The sequence below is a fragment of the Schistocerca gregaria genome, chromosome X (assembly GCF_023897955.1).
Source record: "Schistocerca gregaria isolate iqSchGreg1 chromosome X, iqSchGreg1.2, whole genome shotgun sequence".
In the NCBI taxonomy this organism is placed as follows: Eukaryota; Metazoa; Arthropoda; class Insecta; order Orthoptera; family Acrididae; genus Schistocerca; species Schistocerca gregaria.
Window position 1 is genome coordinate 115,904,944 of NC_064931.1, and position 19,544 is coordinate 115,924,487.

The 19,544-nt window shown below is 42.4% G+C and overlaps 1 protein-coding gene across 2 annotated transcripts in view; it reads left to right on the forward strand.

Annotated features, from left to right (window-relative positions):
- LOC126299380 (GTPase-activating Rap/Ran-GAP domain-like protein 3) overlaps nucleotides 1-19,544 on the forward strand; it is a 1,486,407-nt gene that overhangs the window by 1,379,051 nt on the left and 87,812 nt on the right. For both annotated transcript variants that reach the window (XM_049991244.1, XM_049991245.1), the window contains exons 14-15: nucleotides 3,126-3,241; nucleotides 13,651-13,945. In XM_049991244.1, coding sequence (XP_049847201.1) covers nucleotides 3,126-3,241; nucleotides 13,651-13,945 — 411 coding nt within the window. The remainder of the gene's footprint in view (nucleotides 1-3,125; nucleotides 3,242-13,650; nucleotides 13,946-19,544) is intronic.

A 19,544-nucleotide genomic window follows, 5' to 3' on the forward strand; every position in this document is an offset into this window, starting at 1 on the left:
CAGGGCCCATGCGAGTCGCTGCACTTTAATTACAGCCACTCGGTACATGTACTGACCACAACTTGTATATATCGAGATTAATTGGCGACGCCCGTGTCACGTCATCCATGATACAAGGAAAGGGGCATTCAGAACATTTCAAAAGCACGTCCCATGTTCCACAGTTTCTGAAACGGAACTCTTGTAAAAGTTAAAACTTGTCTGAATGTAGTCACTCAGTTCAAGAGCTAGTGCTATCCTCCCTATCAAATAATCTCCACTATCTGTAACACTGCAACACGAATGTTTGTTTACTTTGCCTACTTCCAGTCCACACTAAGGTGTCAATAGTCACGAAATACTTCTAACTTCGTGTCCGACATCCTATTGCCCGGCGTAGTGCAGCAACGCGCCGTGGCACGAACTCATCAAGTCTTTCGAAGTCCCCTGCAGAAATATTGAGCCATGCTACCTCTATAGCCGTCCATAATTGCCCAAGCGTTGGTGTATGGTTTTGTTTACGAACTGGTCTCTCGATTATGTCCCACAAATCTTAGATGGAATTCATGTTGGGTGATCTGGGTGGCCAAACCATTCACTCGAATTGTCCAGAATGTTCTTCAAATCAATTGTGATCAACTGTGGCCCGGTGACATGGTGCGCTGTCATCCATAAACATCCCGTAGTTGTGTTGGAACATGAAGTCCATGAATAGCTGCTAAAGGTCTCAAAGTAGCCAAACATAACAATTTACAGTGAATTATAGGTTCATTTGGACCAGAGGACCCAGTCCATTCCGTGTAAACACAGCCCACACCATTATGTAGTTACCGCCAGCTTGCACAGCCCTTGTTGACAACTTGGGTCCATGGCTTCGTGGGGTCTGCGTTACACTCGAACCCTACCATTAGCTCTTATCAACTGAAACCGGAACTCATCTAACCAAGCCACGGTTTTCCAGCCGTCTAGGGTCTAGCCGACATGGTCACGAGTCCAGAAGAGGCGCTGCAGGCGATGTCGTGCTGTTAGCAAAGGCACTCGCGTCGGTCGTCACCTGCCATAGGCCGTTAACGCCAAATTTCGCCGCACTGTCCTAATGGATACGTTCATTGTACGTGACACTGGTTTCTGCGGTTATTTCATGCGCGACCGCTACGGTCGCAGGTTCGAATCCTGCCTCGGGCATGGATGTGTGTGATGTCCTTAGGTTCGTTAGGTTTAAGTAGTCCTAAGTTCTAGGGGACTGATGACCTGAGAAGTTAAGTCCCATAGTGCTCAGAGCCATTTGAACCATTTATTTCATGCAATGTTGCTTGTCTTTAAGCGCTGACAACTCTACGCATACGCCGCTGCTCTCGCCCGTTAAGTGAAGGCCGTGGATCACTGCGTTGCCAGTGGTGAGAGATAATGCCTGAAATTTGGTATTCTCGGTACACTCTTGAATATCGGAATATTGAATTCCCTAACAATTTTCGAAATGAAATATCCCATGCATCTAGCTCCTACTACAAATCCGCGTTCAAAGTCTGTCGATCCTTGTTGTGCGGTCATAATCACATGGAAAACCTTTTCACATGAGTGCAAATGGCAACTCCTCCAATGCTCTGCCCTTTTATAACTCGTGCACGCGATGCTGTCTCCCTCTGTGTATTTGCGTATAGCTATCCCATGACTTTTGTTACCTCAGTGTATAATATTTTGGGCCACTTTGTGCTCTCACTAAGTATCTCCACCCAGAAACAGGGGGCCGGACTGACGCAAACACTAGATAGACCATTGATCATGTGTCTCGGAAGTCTAATTCTGCCGTCCCTGGGCAAATATTTCGTCCCGACGTTTGATGTTGGCAGCACTGGTTCATTCAGAAGAGGCTGCACCGTTTATTCAGTGAATACGACACAGCAAAACGACATACACTTAGATAACACTTCCTTAGTCATTGTACAAAAAGGTGTGCACTATTCACCAGGATTCCTTTTCAGTACACTTCCAGCAGAACTGAAAAAGATTGAGTGATACACCCCAAGTATTCAAGTCAAAGTTCTGTTCTGTACAGGAGTTCCTTGCAGTAGCTGAGAACTTTTCTCTGTAATGTATTATTGATTCGTATTTTTGTGTTTTATTAGTTCTTCAATTCTTTCAATTCTTCAATTTTCTAATCAGCATTCTGTGCACTACGTATTGACGCGTTCCATGAGCAAGTAACTTTGGCTCGTATGGTTCTAAGAAACCTTTTCGTCCATCATTTCTCCATGTCATCTGGTAGGAGATATGAGAATGGGTGCAACTAACGAGAAAGAGGATACTTCTCTGTTTCCACAAGCTATTGCGAGTCCGATAGACCTTCAGCAGAGCGTAGAAATCTTATGGATTTTAGCCGTCATTTATTAGACAGCTACTCATCAAATGTACGACTTTTTGAAGATAATGTCTTGCGTATCTTCAACAGCTATTTCTCGTCATAAGCCCATTGGAGTCATACCTGTGAAGCAATAAGGTTTCAGTTACGCTGTTGTTAAAAATCTCATAATTTTAAGCTGGCACGTCTGATTTGTGTGACTTTTCCATGTTTGGCGTCGCATAATTTGTACCAATAAGTATAATTACAGTCTACTGTGCAACATCAAACGTCGATGACAAAGATTAGCAAGAAAGGCTCTATATTTTGATGTATTTGATTATTATATCAGAAGTAAGAAAAAAAGGAAGAAAAGCTAATCCTTTCAACGGGACTACCTATATTAGCAATACTGATACAGCAAGCTCTCATCACTAGCTAAAAATTAAAGTATGTTATTGGCTCCAATGCTACGTTCTCATAAAACTGCAGGAAGGCGATTGACGCTAGCGCAGATCATTATTTCTCCTCGAGGAAAACAACATATAATCAGAAAAATAAGCTGATATTTTCGACCAGACACGATATATTTATTATTCCTGTAATTTCGTTTCCAGTTGTTTTGGAATATGCAATGACTATTTCACCTAAACACTATACTCGATGACAACTGAAGCGGAAATTACTACCTATGATGCTCCTGGATGATGTACAAATTCGTCAGCACTATTTTTCCACAGCAAAACTGCAGCCTACATTGTTCCCGTGTCTTTCGAAGTCGTTGAGGGGAGTTGCATGTGTGTTGCAGTGATCAACGGTGAAAAAGCAGCTTTCAACACGCCAACATTTGCACAGAAACGTGAACGCACACTGGATATGCTCATCAAGGACCTCTACTCGGAACACATGATCGAAGGAAGAGGGGTGAGCGCTCCAGTCTACCCCTGTAGCATTTCTTGTCACATGCAGCAGATCTCTTCGTGGTCTCCAATTCAGTCTATATATAGTTAATTTGCCTCACGAGTCTCTAAAAAAAGAACATAGAAAGGCTACAGCACATAATCATTAATCAAAATTCCTGTTACTACTTCATTCATGCGCTTTTCAATAGATCACAAAATTCATAATCTATCATTCACTATACCCATGGTATTGCAGAGTTTTAATCTCAAATATGCTTAATATTTTAAGTGCAGGCACAATATTTTTGGCATGAACAATAAATTATCAGTGCTTCCATGTCTTCAAATTCAAACGCGAATCGTGTTGCAGTAACATCCACGGTAGAAATTCGAAAGTTACTGCTCTGTCTTCCTTTATTTCATTTTGTGTTATCCTGTTTCTGTAACCATTCGTAATGGGAGGTGTTCTGTCATGATCATTTAATGACGTTATAATCGTGATAGTAATTATTATTCGTGTGCCATTATATATATAGTGTGACAGGCCCGACATTTAAAATACCACTGAAAACCCATCTCTCTGTTAACTTCCACGCTATAGAGTAGGTTATGCAATACTCTTCCACTGTAGAATGACCGAACAATAAAGATTATTGTTAGGCCAAGTGTGACAAAGAGATGTCTTTGCTAAATGATTCATAATAAATAGTTAAATGGATTACTTCAGGATCAACTACATACGTTATTAAAACATACGAAAGAAAACATATTAATGTATTGTATGTCTTGCATACATGCATCGTGCCGTCTAAATAAGATTCAAGGAACACGCTTATTACAATTTTGTGTTCTCAGATGTATCGAATGTTCTCAGACGTTTCAATGTGACGATAGAAAGAAATAAGAAGCCAGCACAAAACGTCAGACAACTTTTCTTGTGGACGTAACCATTAAATATATCTCATCAGTTTCATAAATAATTTGTAAATAAAGACTCTTGTGGAAAATACTTCAACAATTCCATTTATAGAAGAAGAATTCCAGGCATTTGACTGTAAGTAAACACTAGGAATGACGGTGGAAAGAGAGTACCAAGAACAGTAGTATTTGCTTTCCTTAACTGAATGTCTCAAATGAGCAAGCAACGAAACATTATGTTCAAAAACCTTACTTTCAGCAACGTTCAGATCGCCTTCGTCCAGGAAAATGGAAATGTATATGATATAGATAAAAGTAATTGGAACGTATATGAGATAAATCTGAAACCATAAAGAAAGAAGAAACTTCTCAACAAACGAGTCATGGGTCTCCAAAAGACGAGATTAGTAGAGCCTCTGTGTGTGTATTAACAGCGATACGCATAAATACACATTAAACTTCTATTGTCTGAATGATAAAAAAATATTAATGGGAATTAATATGTGAAACAAACTGCCGTATAAAAACGTTAACACAGTTATAAAATCAATGAAGACAAAGAATGAAGAATTAGCAAATTACGAAGCACTTATCTAAAATAGCACACATTTATATAATTTGGACTTCAAGAAGACAGGTTGAAAATAAGTTTTAACAGTAATACAAGATCTCCCTGAGATAAAAGTCTAAAACTGTAAAACGATAAGGTTTAATACCAACGCTAAGACAGTTTAGATTTGAAACGACTGATTAACAGCCGTCTTCAAATATTAATTCGCTAAGTTTCTGTATATACGAAGTCTGAATAGCTTCGAAACTGCACAGGCTCAGAATGTTATTCGCATTGTCAAAGGAGAGTCGTTGGTACAAACGACAGTATACCGTAGCCATTTCTATTCGTCCCATACTACCAGCATTCCTGATGGAAACTTATTTCCACACAACTATAGTGAGGAAGCAGCAGATGTTAAACTTATTATTCCATAACATTACGTAGCTCCTGACAGAGGTAATTTTGTATATCCAGTTTTTTATTTAATAAGGAGTATTAAGTAGGTCGGATTAATACAACGTCACATAAAAAGTTTCAGTACAGATAGCATTTGTAACTAGTCCTGTATACCCAATGTACGCACAGGGTTAATGTTTTTTATAATAATAGTAAAGTGAAGTATCAGTTGGTGATGGGGGTTTTGAGTACATTCAAAAAGACGATATAGTAAATGAAGATAAATAATGTTAAGCGAAGAAATAGAAACATGAGTGACAAGACTTATTCAAAATAGGCTGATAATAGTGTCGCCATCTGCAGCATGATTACAGGACTGTCATATTAATGCATTCTGAATGTCAACCTGATAGCAGAAATTTCCATAGTATGGAAAAATATGGATGCATGAAAATTCACACAGTCTGCAAAGATCAAATTTCCACTGTCTCTTTACTAACAGACTCACGTTAATTTAAAGTATGTACCAGTTTCCGCATCTGCGTAATCAAGATCGTTAACTTACTTATGAGGCTGTGTTTAGGCACTGCAGATTTTCTTCATCGCGTAATCACTGCCACACGCAAGCGGATTATTATAAACACTCTGAGAACATGACTATCCATCACAGAGTCCAACAGTTTTTTCTTTCTCTTAAGTAGTTTGACACCGATATAATCACTCTCCTGTTTATGATTCGTCTTATTTTACAGGATATTCCTCCACATAACACAAACTGATTTAAGGGAGGTCCTCGACAGCCATTTTTGTTCTGAACATAGTAGTCACGTGCTCCATTTCGACATCAAGCTGGCCATCCGACGTGCTTCAAGCGCTGTTATCTTACATTGTGATGCGAAAAACGATGCTATGTCTTCAAATAAAAACTAGCGACGATGTAATATCGGATTTTTTGGTCAATCGTTAGCTTTACTGTCTATGGATTTCCATTATTTATGTTACTGTCAGATGCTTCTCTGTCAAAAACAATGGAGCGTAATTTCAAAAGATCGGAACTTTAACGAAAGCTAATGGAAAATAAATTCATAGAAAACAGTAAACCGAAAAAGCTTTTTGTCGAAAACTTTTGCAGTTTGTTTGGTGTTATTCTCTGCCCACTATTATCAGATACATTGACTGTACGTTCGACGAAGACAACCTTACGCCAGTGCGTACGCTCTACGTGGGGATGCAATGCTTCAAATATTTAGAGCTGCTAATTATGCCGATAGCCGTATTTCCTACGGAAAACTACCTTTGTATGTGTGCACAGACGTGTGATGGGAAAATCAAAAATAATTTTACCTTCCCTTAATCAGTAATACTGAAAAAAGCAAAATACAGCAGCGTTACTGTCTGTGGATTCCCATTATTTATGTTACTTCCAGTCGCTTTTCTGTCGAAGACAATGGTGCGTAATATCAGAAGACAGAAATTTTAACAAACGCTAACTGAATAAAATTCATGGAAGACAGTAAACTAAAGAATTATAATAATCACAGATTAAGCAACATAAATTGAATTAGCAGCAAGTTGTACGACAACGGAGACTGAAAGACAGTCTGCCTTAACTTTTAACTGTGAAGAATTGTTTGGAGTAAATCAAATGCTGTTTCAGATATCAGTGAGTGCGGTAACATATCTTACTTCTGGTGATAAGCGAGAGCGGACAACGTAAGTAGAATCCTGAAGGGAGATAAATAGTTTGAAACAGGCTACCGACAGAAAAAAATATACATCAGTCTCTTTCTTGTTGGACTGAAAAATGATCCATTTAAATTTTTTTCTTAACGTTACCCACAATCGTAACGGAGACTCATAAACATAAAATCTCGAGATTTTTACCAAAAAAGGCTTCCAGAGGAAGAACGGCGATTTTCAGTAAAATGTAACTCACTTTAGGAAAGATAGTGGGCATTAGAAAACAGAGCTGAAAGATACATAAAACGCAATTTATATTATCTATGAGCATGTCAGACTGCTAAAAATTATAATGATACATGAAATTAGATTTCCAAAAATACAGCATATAGCAGTACTGCTGCAAGCATTATTCGAACCATGCTACGGTAAATCCAAGTTTTGATGGCGCATCATGTGTAATATTTTGCATTTGCATCAGTTATCTATATAAATGTGAATTTAATACCTTGCTGTACTCTCGCCTTAATGGATTTCTTTTGCAATAACCTGCCCACTCTTATCAAAACTCATCTGTCTCCTTTCTGTTCTAATTTTCAGTAAGGCGTGAACCATCATAAATTATTTAATGAGTGATGTTTCATTCATTGCGGTTTGTACGTTCATCATTTCAGTAGTCTCATGACACTCATATTGTTAAATTAATGAAAGCTTTCATTCGTGTAGTTGCATTTATTCTTTGTTTTTGCTTTAAACATTCTTGTAGACAAATTTATTGTATTTGCTTGCACGATTATCGGTTAAATCTCTGCTTTTGAATAACTGTAATAATCACTGATTAAACAACAGCAATTAATATTATTAAAAATACCAATTCTATTTAATTATACATGACAGAACCATGCAAGCAATTTATAACCATAGTTCCTTTGTACTAATATTTTAAGTGATTTAGACCTATACGGCAGGCTTTACGGAACCTTGACGGATAAATATGGTTGCAAAGTAATCAGTTTTAAAAACATTTTGTGATAACTCTCCGACTGAAGTTTATCTTTTCACTTTCGTGAGCTATTATGAAAATGTGCATACTACGAATTTTGTTCGGCAATAGACCACGTTAACAACGATGGGCACAATCAGAGCAGTCACAGGGGATTTTCAGATGGAGAAAGATTCAGAAAATCCATATCATTTATTTGTCAAATATTAGTGTGTACCTTAACTCTTTTCGTCACATGTATGTAACTATATGTAACTTCTTTATCTGTTACCTGTTTACCTGCTCAAGCATCGACCGAAGCCACACACAGTAATCGGTTACAGTCTCATTCTATTCTTCTGTGGGTGCCCAGTGGCAAGCATTACTGGATGTTACATAAACAGCTAGCATATTATTTCGTATAATTTTACGTCAAAAGCCTAAGGAAGTACTGCTTTTCGTCCGCCACCTGAGCTCACTTAATAACTCATGGCACCGAAAGCTACCTGAAATAACAGAATAAAATATGTTCACCATATTAATGTAACTGTGCGATTCATCTGCAAGACTAAACATAAACATTCATCGCAAGAGAAATGCTGTGGATCAATGAGCATCGATTCGATTCTACACTCCTGGAAATTGAAATAAGAACACCGTTAATTCATTGTCCCAGGAAGGGGAAACTTTATTGACACATTCCTGGGGTCAGATACATCACATGATCACACTGACAGAACCACAGGCACATAGACACAGGCAACAGAGCATGCACAACGTCGGCACTAGTACAGTGTATATCCACCTTACCAGCAATGCAGGCTGCTATTCTCCCATAGAGACGATCGTAGAGATGCTGGATGTAGTCCTGTGGAACGGCTTGCCATGCCATTTCCACCTGGCGCCTCAGTTGGACCAGCGTTCGTGCTGGACGTGCAGACCGCGTGAGACGACGCTTCATCCAGTCCCAAACATGCTCAATGGGGGACAGATCCGGAGATCTTGCTGGCCAGGGTAGTTGACTTACACCTTCTAGAGCACGTTGGGTGGCACGGCATACATGCGGACGTGCATTGTCCTGTTGGAACAGCAAGTTCCCTTGCCGGTCTTGGAATGGTAGAACGATGGGGTCGATGACGGTTTGGATGTACCATGCACTATTCAGTGTCCCCTCGACGATCACCAGAGGTGTACGGCAAGTGTAGGAGATCGCTCCCCACACCATGATGCCAGGTGTTGGCCCTGTGTGGCTCGGTCGTATGCAGTCCTGATTGTGGCGCTCACCTGCACGGCGCCAAACACGCATACGACCATCATTGGCACCAAGGCAGAAGCGACTCTCATCGCTGAAGACGACACGTCTCCATTCGTCCCTCCATTGACGCCTGTCGCGACACCACTGGAGGCGGGCTGCACGATGTTGGGGCGTGAGCGGAAGACGGCCTAACGGTGTGCGGGACCGTAGACCAGCTTCATGGAGACGGTTGCGAATGGTCCTCGCCGATACCCCAGGAGCAACAGTGTCCCTAATTTGCTGGGAAGTGGCGGTGCGGTCCCCTACGGCACTGCGTAGGATCCTACGGTCTTGGCGTGCATCCGTGCGTCGCTGCGGTCCGGTCCCAGGTCGACGGGCACGAGCACCTTCCGCCGACCACTGGCGACAACATCGATGTACTGTGGAGACCTCACGCCCCACGTGTTGAGCAATTCGGCGGTACGTCCACCCGGCCTCCCGCATGCCCACTATACGCCCTCGCTCAAAGTCCGTCAACTGCACATACGGTTCACGTCCACGCTGTCGCGGCATGCTACCAGTGTTAAAGACTGCGATGGAGCTCCGTATGCCACGGCAAAATGGCTGACACTGACGGCGGCGGTGCACAAATGCTGCGCAGCTAGCGCCATTCGACGGCCAACACCGCGGTTCCTGGTGTGTCCGCTGTGCCGTGCGTGTGATCATTGCTTGTACAGCCCTCTCGCAGTGTCCGGAGCAAGTATGGTGGGTCTGACACACCGGTGTCAATGTGTTCTTTTTTCCATTTCCAGGAGTGTATTTGCAGGGTTGGACTGAAACAATGTGGCCGGGGCTCGATTCATGGGCTGCAAGATGGATCGGTATAGCAACAGGCAATCTATTATTTTGGCTGGGTGCAAAAGCGAATTAATAAACACAGGAATTCTGGTAAAACTATATGTATTCTTAATGCTTTTCAATGCACAAGCTATAGTGATAAAACTACAACAGGAAAAACATAACAATTTGTCCCTGTTAAATTTCCTGGGAAGGTCGATTTAGCACGAGGCCTGAGACTGGCAATATCTATGTTTTTTCTGCCTGGTTTGAATTAACGGCCTCGCTTTCACTTCGTCTCCCAATAAGCAGAAATTGTACAAACTTCCTCCCAGTGCGAGACCAAGAGCCACGTGGTAGTCAAATGTTATCTCCCTCGCTCACGTCATTGACAGTTTTGAAAAATATATGAACAAACACCTAACATTGCCTCAATATTAAAAGTACAGCTTTGTGGTGACAAATTAGTATATTCGTATCACTACAAGGTCGTGTTTCGCATTTTCTTTTTCTTTACTTATTCCCGTTTCACTATGGGGTCGGCAGTGGTATTTCGATTTCGGCAGTGTTAGTGCCGTACGACCTATTATGCAGGGTGTGTCCGTAAGAGCGTGCAAAAATTTAACAGGACGTAGATGATGCTCCACTGAACAATTTGAGGTAGGCAACCTGGGGTCGGAGAAGCCAGCTTAAGGAGATAATAGGAATAAAATCACATTACTGTGTACTTTTTTATTTACATTAGTTACAGTTAACTGCAAATACCATCACTGACACAATGAGCATACCATTTGTACTGTATCTTACAAAATGTGCTGAAACTGACGGCCATTAACCTCAATGCAAGCATGACATCGGCGAACAAGTTTCTGACGCACCTGACAAGTATCCTTGGTGTGTTTCGAATCAGATCACAGGCAGCTAAAATTCTGACAACTAATTCCATCTCCATATCCACTGGGGTCTCATACACAAGTGACTTTCGATATATACATAGGAAATAATAAAGAGGATTCATGTCAGATGAGTCGCAGGTCATTGAATAGGACCCTTCCAATCCAGCGACCAGGAAATACTTTACCGGTACTGCTCAATCGTATTGTACTCCCCGTCTCTGAATAGCGCTGAGTAACGAACGGGTCTGTCATTGATTCATAGCACGTTCTGTCATGGAACGATGTAAATTCGATAAAACAAAGCCATCTTAGCCGGGCGGAGTGGCCAAGCTGTTCTAGGCGCTACAGTCGGGAACCACGCGACCGCTACGGCCGCAGGTTCGAATCCTGCCTCGGGCATGGATGTGTGTGATGTCCTTAGGTTAGTTAGGTTTAAGTAGTTCTAAGTTCTAGGGAACTGATGACCACAGCAGTTAAATCCCATAGTGCTCAGAGCCAAAGCCATCTTATGGACAAGTAAAGTAAACAAAACGTGCATCGTAACTTCCTGGTAATCAGACTCATTCACCTTGTTTTCTTGCAGGAAATGAAGAATGTACATGTAAATAAAGAGCACATGTTAGCTGTAAATAAGCTACAAAATAGTAATGCTAGACAAAGCGGTAGACAAGTTTATTTCCATATCTGCTTACGCTGGCTTCTCCGACCCTAGGTTCCCTATCTCAAATTGTTCAGTGGACCATTCTCTATGACCTGTTACATTTTTGCACGCTCTTACGGAAACACCTTGTATAAACACAGAGAGTAAGTCTAAAGGAAGCAACGAAGTAAATAAATAAATGTTCCGGCTGGGCTGGTACCCATGTCCCGCCTCTGTTACATAATTTGCAAACATTCCGAAAATGTTCCCAAATTTTCACATGAGACAGCACTAGACACAGACGGATGTTGTACACAAATTCCGTCCCAGCAGGAAGTAGTGGCGACAGTACACCATTTCTTCCAGTCACCAGTTTAACCTATTAAAACTGCTCACAATAGCAGGTTTCTGAGAAAACCGAGTTTCGGTGTTTGATCGCTGTTTCCTCCAGTAGTAAACGTAGAATTCGAACAAAGATCGAAAAATTCTAATAAATGTGAAGGAATAGGAGACCACATTCGATATGGGGTGGAGGCTGTGGCACAAATCGATGTCTTTGTCTGCAGCAAAGATGGCGAAGGTGAAAGAGACGGGTGCGGCGACAGCGAGAGCGAAAAGTCACAAGCCGCTGACTGTCGTGCATCGTTGCTTTTGAATGGTATCAATTTTTCACCCTGAAGCAACCGAAAAATGAATGCTTCAGTTAATGTCCCATGTATAGTGCACGTCTACAAAATTATAGCTATGTCAACCAAAGTTACCTTCTCTTCCAACGAACATTGTGGATGTTTTCTCCTTAAAAATGGTTCAAATGGCTCTGAGCACTATGGGACTTAACATCTATGGTCATCAGTCCCCTAGAACTTAGAACTACTTAAACCTAACTACCCTAAGGACAGCACACAACACCCAGCCATCACGAGGCAGAGAAAATCCCTGACCCCGCCGGGATTCGAACCCGGGAATCCGGGCGTGGGAAGCGAGAACGCTACCGCACGACCACGAGATACGGGCCGTTTTCTCCTTGCACGATGTCTCTATTTAGTTGTGACTCCTTCCATTTTTAATCTTTTAAAGCAAATGGAGCGTTGTACTCAGTGGCTACCGCACATCATAAAATATTTCCAAACTAGAGATGTTATCATTCTGCAATACAGCTGATGTCTGAGGACGACAGCGAGATACTACCGTGTAGACCAAGTGTGGCAAGTGCCTCCCGTAAGGTAGACCGTTCACCTGGTAGAAGTATTTTTAGCTCACGCCACTTCGGCTAGTTGCTTGTTGATGAGGATGAAATGATGATGAAGACAACACAACATCCAGTCCCCGAGCGGAGAACATCTCCGACCCGGCCGGGGATCGACCGGGATCTCTCGTATGGCATTTTACTGCGCTGACCACTCAGCGGCTGCCAAGGGAAACGCCCCATCGCAACCCCCTAAGATGACCCAGTGGACAGTCCGTCAAAAACTGAACACAGTCAGGCATGAAAACAGAAAGAATTTGTCCTGAACTATGAAAAAAGAAGCAAAATAGAAATAGTGAACGGTCCAAGCTCAAGACATGCAACATCGAGCAAATTTGATTACGCCCGGTGTCGTGGTTATGTGGTCACGGGGTTGGAGTGCGAACGAGGAGATCAGTGTTCAAAATTCTCTTGTGGCCATTTTTTTTCACAAAAAATACATAAAATTTTAATGAATTAAGATTCGTGCTACGTCTGGGACTTCAACCCGGGTCTTCTGCTAACTAAGCAGATGCGCTAGCCATTACATCACTATACCAGCATGGCTAACACAACTGCACTTACTAGTCTAGTCCAGTGCCCTACCGAATACAAACTTAAATTCACGCGCTCAACCTATTTTCCCCTTCTTAAATCTTTAGAAATGCCGAGGCTCTCCGATACTGAAATAGCACGCCACCTCTGTGCTAGAGCAGTCCGCGCAGCTACGTGTGGTGTAATGGCTTCCACATCTGCCTCGTAACCAGATCTGGGTGCAGGTCCTGGTCATAGCACAAATTTTAATCCATTTCTTCAGCTCCCGTCATTATCGAAAATAAGGTTGAGATTCATATGTCTCAAAGAAAATTTGGTTCCATCAGATGAAAGCACAAAATTATTTCAGTTCCCATATTTCCACAAAAATCTCACGAAAATTAAGAACAGACCTTAAAATCGATTACTTCAGCACCGTACATATCCGTTGAGGTTCCTTAACTGGTAGTGTACGATTTGCCGAGAATTAAAAACAATAGTTACTAATCGGAGTGATGTTTGTCGGTGCGCCGCAGACAATGCTGAACAGGAGGGCTTTCAGCGACGTGCTGCCCGACGCACAGAGAGGTTCACGGCGCAAGGAGGAGGCGCGCCAGGTGGAATTCGTGCGCGCAGGGCAGGCGCTCAAGCTGGACACCATCATGCGTGGCGACGCTCCGACCAGCCTCGCCTCATCCTCCATGTTCAAACGCCCGCCATGGGAGCCCGCCTGCTTCTACCCGGACTTCCCGCACGAGACCTTCTGCGGCGACTCCTGGGGAGACAACAAGCTCATTGCCGCTACCGAGGCTGGAGTCTTCGTCATTGAAGGTACGAGACGCTCACTTCTTGCCGACTATGGCGCCTACAGATAAGGACATTTCGCTTCATCACTGCCAGAAAGGAACGGGAGAAATGCCGTAACCTAATAGAGACGAAGGCTTGTAATAAAGTTGTAACTATCACTTCCAAAAAGAAAACTTAAGTAATTAATCATTTTTTGGATATTATAGCTCCTCTTACAATCTAAGAAAAATTTGACAGAAATTCCGCTATATGCTAAACGCCATTTGATTAATGCTGTTTTGTGTAAAACTGATATTTTGAGACCGTGGTTATATGCAAAATACAGATTTATTCTTGCAAAGAAGATAACAGCGACCAACCACTTTTTATAACGTTATTTATTCAGATAAATAGCGCCGTTACCGAATTCGAACCGACGGGTTCATCATCAGACGGCTTGTTCGCGTTAAGATACATTTTTGCTGTATTTACATTGTTGTTGTTGTGGTCTTAAGTCCTGAGACTGGTTTGATGCAGCTCTCCATGCTACTCTATCCTGTGCAAGCTTCATCATCTCTGAGTAACTACTGCGACCTACATCCTTCTGAATCTGCGTAGTGTATTCATCTCTTGGTCTCCCTCTACGATTTTTACCCTCCACGCTGCCCTCCAATACTAAATTGGTGATCCCTTGATGCTTCAGAACATGTCCTACCAACCGATCCCTTCTTCTACTCAAATTGTGCCACAAATTTCTCTTCTCCCCAATTCTATTCAGTACCTCCTCATTACTCATGTGATCTACCTATCTAATCTTCAGCATTCTTCTGTAGCACCACATTTCGAAAGCTTCTATTCTCTTCTTGTCCAAACTATTTATCGCCCATGTTTCACTTCCATACATGGCTACACTCCATACAAATACTTTCAGAAACGACTTCCTGACACTTAAATCTATACTCGATGTTAACAAATTTCTCTTCTTCAGAAACGCTTTCCTTACCATTGCCAGTCTACATTTTATATCCTCTCTACTTCGACCATCACCAGTTATTTTGCTCCCCAAATAGCAAAACTCCTTTACTACTTTAAGTGTCTCATGTCCTAATCTAATTCCCTCAGCATCACCCGAGTTAACATTATCCTCGTTTTTCTTTTGTTGATGTTCATCTTATATCCTTATAACCTCAAAGTTTTTATTTCTTCTCCATGGATTTCAATACCTACTCCGAATTATTCTTTTGTTTCCTTTACTTCTTGCTCAATATACGGATTGAATAACATTCGGGAGAGGCTACAACCCTGTCTCACTCCCTTCCCAACCACTGCTTCCCTTTCATGTCCCTCTACTCTTATAACTGCCATCTGATTTCTGTAGAAACTGTAAATAGCCTTTCGCTCCCTGTATTTTACCCCTGCCACCTTCAGGATTTGAAAGAGAGTATTCGAGTCAACTCTTTGAAAAGCTTTCTCTAAGTCTACAAATGCCAGAAACGTAGGTTTGCCTTTTCTTAATCTAGCTTCTAAAATAAGCCGTAGGGTCAGTATTGCCTCACGGAATCCAACATTTCTACGGAATCCAAACTGATCTTCCCCGAGGTCGGCTTCTACCAGTTTTTCCATTCGTCTGTAAATAATTCGCGTTAGTGTTTTGCAGCCGTGACTTATTAAACTGATAGTTCGGTAATTTTCACATCTGTCAACACCTGCTTTCTTTTGGATTGGAATTATTATATTCTTCTTGAAGTCTGAGGGTATTTTGCCTGTCTCATACATTTTGCTCACCAGATGGGAGAGTTTTGTCAGGACTGGCTTTCCCACGGCTGTCAGTAGTTCTAATGGAATGTTGTCTACTCCCGGGGCCTTGTATTACATTAGTTTTCACTTTTTCCCATGTAATGAAAATTCCTTGAGCTGGTAGCGCCTGACAACCAAAACATGATGTGAGAAACTCTCTAATTTAACTTTAATTCTGCCTCATAACAATTTCAAAGGACGTAGATGTAAACAAATTATTAACGTGAAAATATTTTAGTTACTTACGTCGGAAACTCCGCGCCATTACGTTGCAATGCTCACTGCTTGTGTTCGTGGAGTAGCGAAGACAATATTCAGCACTTTTTTATTTGTGGTTTAAAGCACCACTAATACACATATCAAAAAATTTTGCCACATGGAAGGATTTATACAAAGATGGCGATATCGCAACCATAACAGTGCCAAAGAATTTCTCTCTCACGTCAGAGATATTTCGATATTTGCTAGGTGGCCCAGGCAAGCCGTCCTCTGTGGTTTTACGTTGCCCGCATACGTTAGTGCAAGAAGGGTTGCGTCATCACTGCTGTCCAAAGGGGAAGTGCTGCCATCAGCGTGCGTTTTCCTACTGGTTCCGCTCTAATAAGATCGCGTGGCCGTCTGTTTGTAGTTCGAGTAAGGTCTCACGGTCAGACAGGTAACAACTGCAATTTACTATAGCAAAGACTACCCCGATGTGATACTCGTCTATGGAGAGGCGGACTGCAGTGCAGCTGCGGCCGCAGGGCTGTATTCACAACGTTTTTCAACGCGACTTCTACCTAATGTGCATGTTTTTAGACGTACGGAGATGCTTATAAGAACCGAAGGAGCTTTACAGGTGCAACGTGTCCTGGAAAGACCAATCCACGACGTACCCGATGTTGCCCGGAACGTTATTGAGTATTTTGGAGCACATTCCGCTCAAGGTAAGCACAGCTCAAATGAAAATAACGCGTGCGAACGATTTAGTATAAGCGAAAGTGTTATCGTGCCATTGTATTTAGGTTGCGGTATTATTTGTTCTTATAATAATAATAATATGATCATTATTAGGAAAGGTGTTCAAACAGTTTTGGACAGTCGTCTCTAATTTTTTTTATTGTTTGCAGGAGGAGAATGAAATTTTTTGTGAACATACTTGGAACATTTAGCTATACATTGAGTCTATTCAACGTAGCCTCCATCAGCTGACTCACCTGGCCTAACATTCTTTCCATGATGTAAATGCACTTTGGTAAAATTCTGGGGATTGACTTTTATACCATCGCTTGACACAGAAAACAAGGTCTTTCTCACTATCGAATGTTTTACCGCGCAGGTGGGCCTTCAGAACGACCAAAGAGGTACAAATCAGACGGAGGCAAGGCCGGACTATAGGGAGGAAGAGGAACAGTTTTCCAACCAATTTTCCTGATTTTCTCCTGCGTCATAAGGGCTGTATGGGTTTGGCATTGTCATGGTGTAGTCTGATAAGTTGACCCTGAAGCTGTGTTCTGTGGGTCTTGATAGCACGTCGCAGTCTGGCCGCTGTGGCCGAGCTGTTCTAGGCGCTTCAGTCCGGAACCGCGCGGCTGCTACGGTCGCAGGTTCGAATCCTGCCGCGGGTATGGATGTGTGTGATGTCCTTACATTAGTTAGGTTTAAGTAGTTCTAAGTCTAGGGAACTGGTGACATCAGATGTTAATTCCCATAGTGCTTAGAGCCATTTCAACCATTTGAGCACGTCGCAGCTTGTCCCGGGTCCCTGGTAATTGTGGAGCCAGGTTCCAAAAAGTCAATGAAAATGACACCACACTAATCCCAGAAGAAGGAGGCCATCACCTTTCGGCTTGCTGTTCGCGAAAGTCTTGGTTTCTTCTTCCGAGGGGAACCCGGATGATGCCGCTCCTTGGACTGAGTTTTGCTCTCAGGTTCGGACAAATCAACCATGTTTCATCCTGGGTAACGACGCCATTAAAACACTGTTTCCACTCTTCAGGCCGGCCGGTGTGGCCGTGCGGTTCTAGGCGCTTCAGTCTGGAACCTCGTGACCGCTACGTTCGCAGGTTCGAATCCTGCCTTGGGCATGGATGCGTGTGATGTCCTTCGGTTAGTCAGGTTTAAGTAGTTCTAAGTTCTAGGGGACTGATGACCTCAGAAGTTAAGTCCCATAGTGCTCAGAGCTATTTGAACCACCACTCTTCAGCAAAAGTCATCATGAGACCCTCGCACACATTCTTCCTCGTCGTTTCCAATTCTCTTGTCAATAATCCAGGCACCCAACATACACAGATTTTTCTGTACCCTAGTGACTGTACCAGTGATATCACACTACCCAATGACAAACTAGTTATTTCAGCAAGCTGTCGTGTCGTCACACATCTGTCATTTTGGATGATTTGATAAAAGGTCTCCTTATTCATATCACTCTCTCCCGTCGATGGTCTACCGCATCGTGGATTGTCCAGTAGAGAGAAATCACATCCTTTAAACCACTGCAACCACCGCTGGATACTGCTGCGATCCACTGTGTCCTCCCCATAAACAGGGATCAACTTCTTGTGAATCGATGTGGCAGAGTCATCGCCGGTCTTGAAGAGGAACTCCATCACCGACCGTTGCAACCTGACATCTACTTCACGGACCATTATGGCTCAGCTATAAATAAAAGAAAATACTTTTATATACCAACATATAGGTAAATGTTCCAAGTTTGTTAAAAAATCTCATTCTCCTCCTGCAAAAAAATAAAAAAATTACAGACGACTGTGCAAAACTTTTTGAACGCCCTTTTTATTAATATTATGAAAGACATTAAATCTCTTCCAGTAATACCTATTTCTCATCGTAATTAGGACAAAGGAGAGCTGCAGCGTGCCTGAGGGTATCGAGGCCTCCAGCACAAAGGATTCTGGAGGAACGAAAATGGCATCCCTTCAAGCTGCACCTACACTGACAGCTATATGCAAACGATTTCCAAAATTGGACATAGTTCTGCAGACGTAAATAAAGTAGCGGTAAATCCGAATTCCATCGTACAGATTTTGTGGGGTGACGAATACTATATCGCCAATGACACCACTGTCAATAGACACAATCTACATTATTGGGCTCCTGCCAGTTCTCACTGGGTACGACCACATCACATCCAAGCGCACTGCCGACCGGAGTGGCCGAGCGGTTCTAGGCGCTACACTCTTGAACCGAGTGATCGCTACGGTTGCAAGTTCGAATCCTGCCTCGGGCATGGATGTGTGTCATGTCCTTAGGTTAGTTAGGTTCAAGTAGTTCTAAGTTCTAGGGGACTGATGACCTCAGAAGTTAAGTCCCATAGTGCTCAGAGCCATTAGAACCATTTTGAGCAAGCGCACTGGTTCGTTAAACGTATGGTGCGGCATTCTAGGACACACGTCATTGGACCAGTTTATTGGGCTTCCAGACTAACTGATCGGCTGTATTTGCAGTTCCTACATAATGAGCTGAACCTTGGGCATCTTTTGGAATACATCCCACTTCAGTTAGCTGTGAGACACTGGTTTCAGCACGACGGTGCATCACCCCATTATTGTAGAGGGATTAGGGAATATCTCAACATTGTATACCCAGAACAGTGGATAGGTCGTGGTGGTTGCATTCGATGGTCATCGAGATCGCCTGATTTAACATCCTTGGATTTTTTCTTATGGGGTTATATCAAATCCATGGTTTACGAAACGGAACCGGAAAATCCAGATGTGTTTAAAGAACTAACACGTCATGATCCCGCTGCAGTAACTGCAGAAATGTTAAGAGGTGTCCATGCTAATACCGATAGGCGCTTACATCAATGCATCCAACAAGGCGGACATGCATTTTATCATTTGTATTG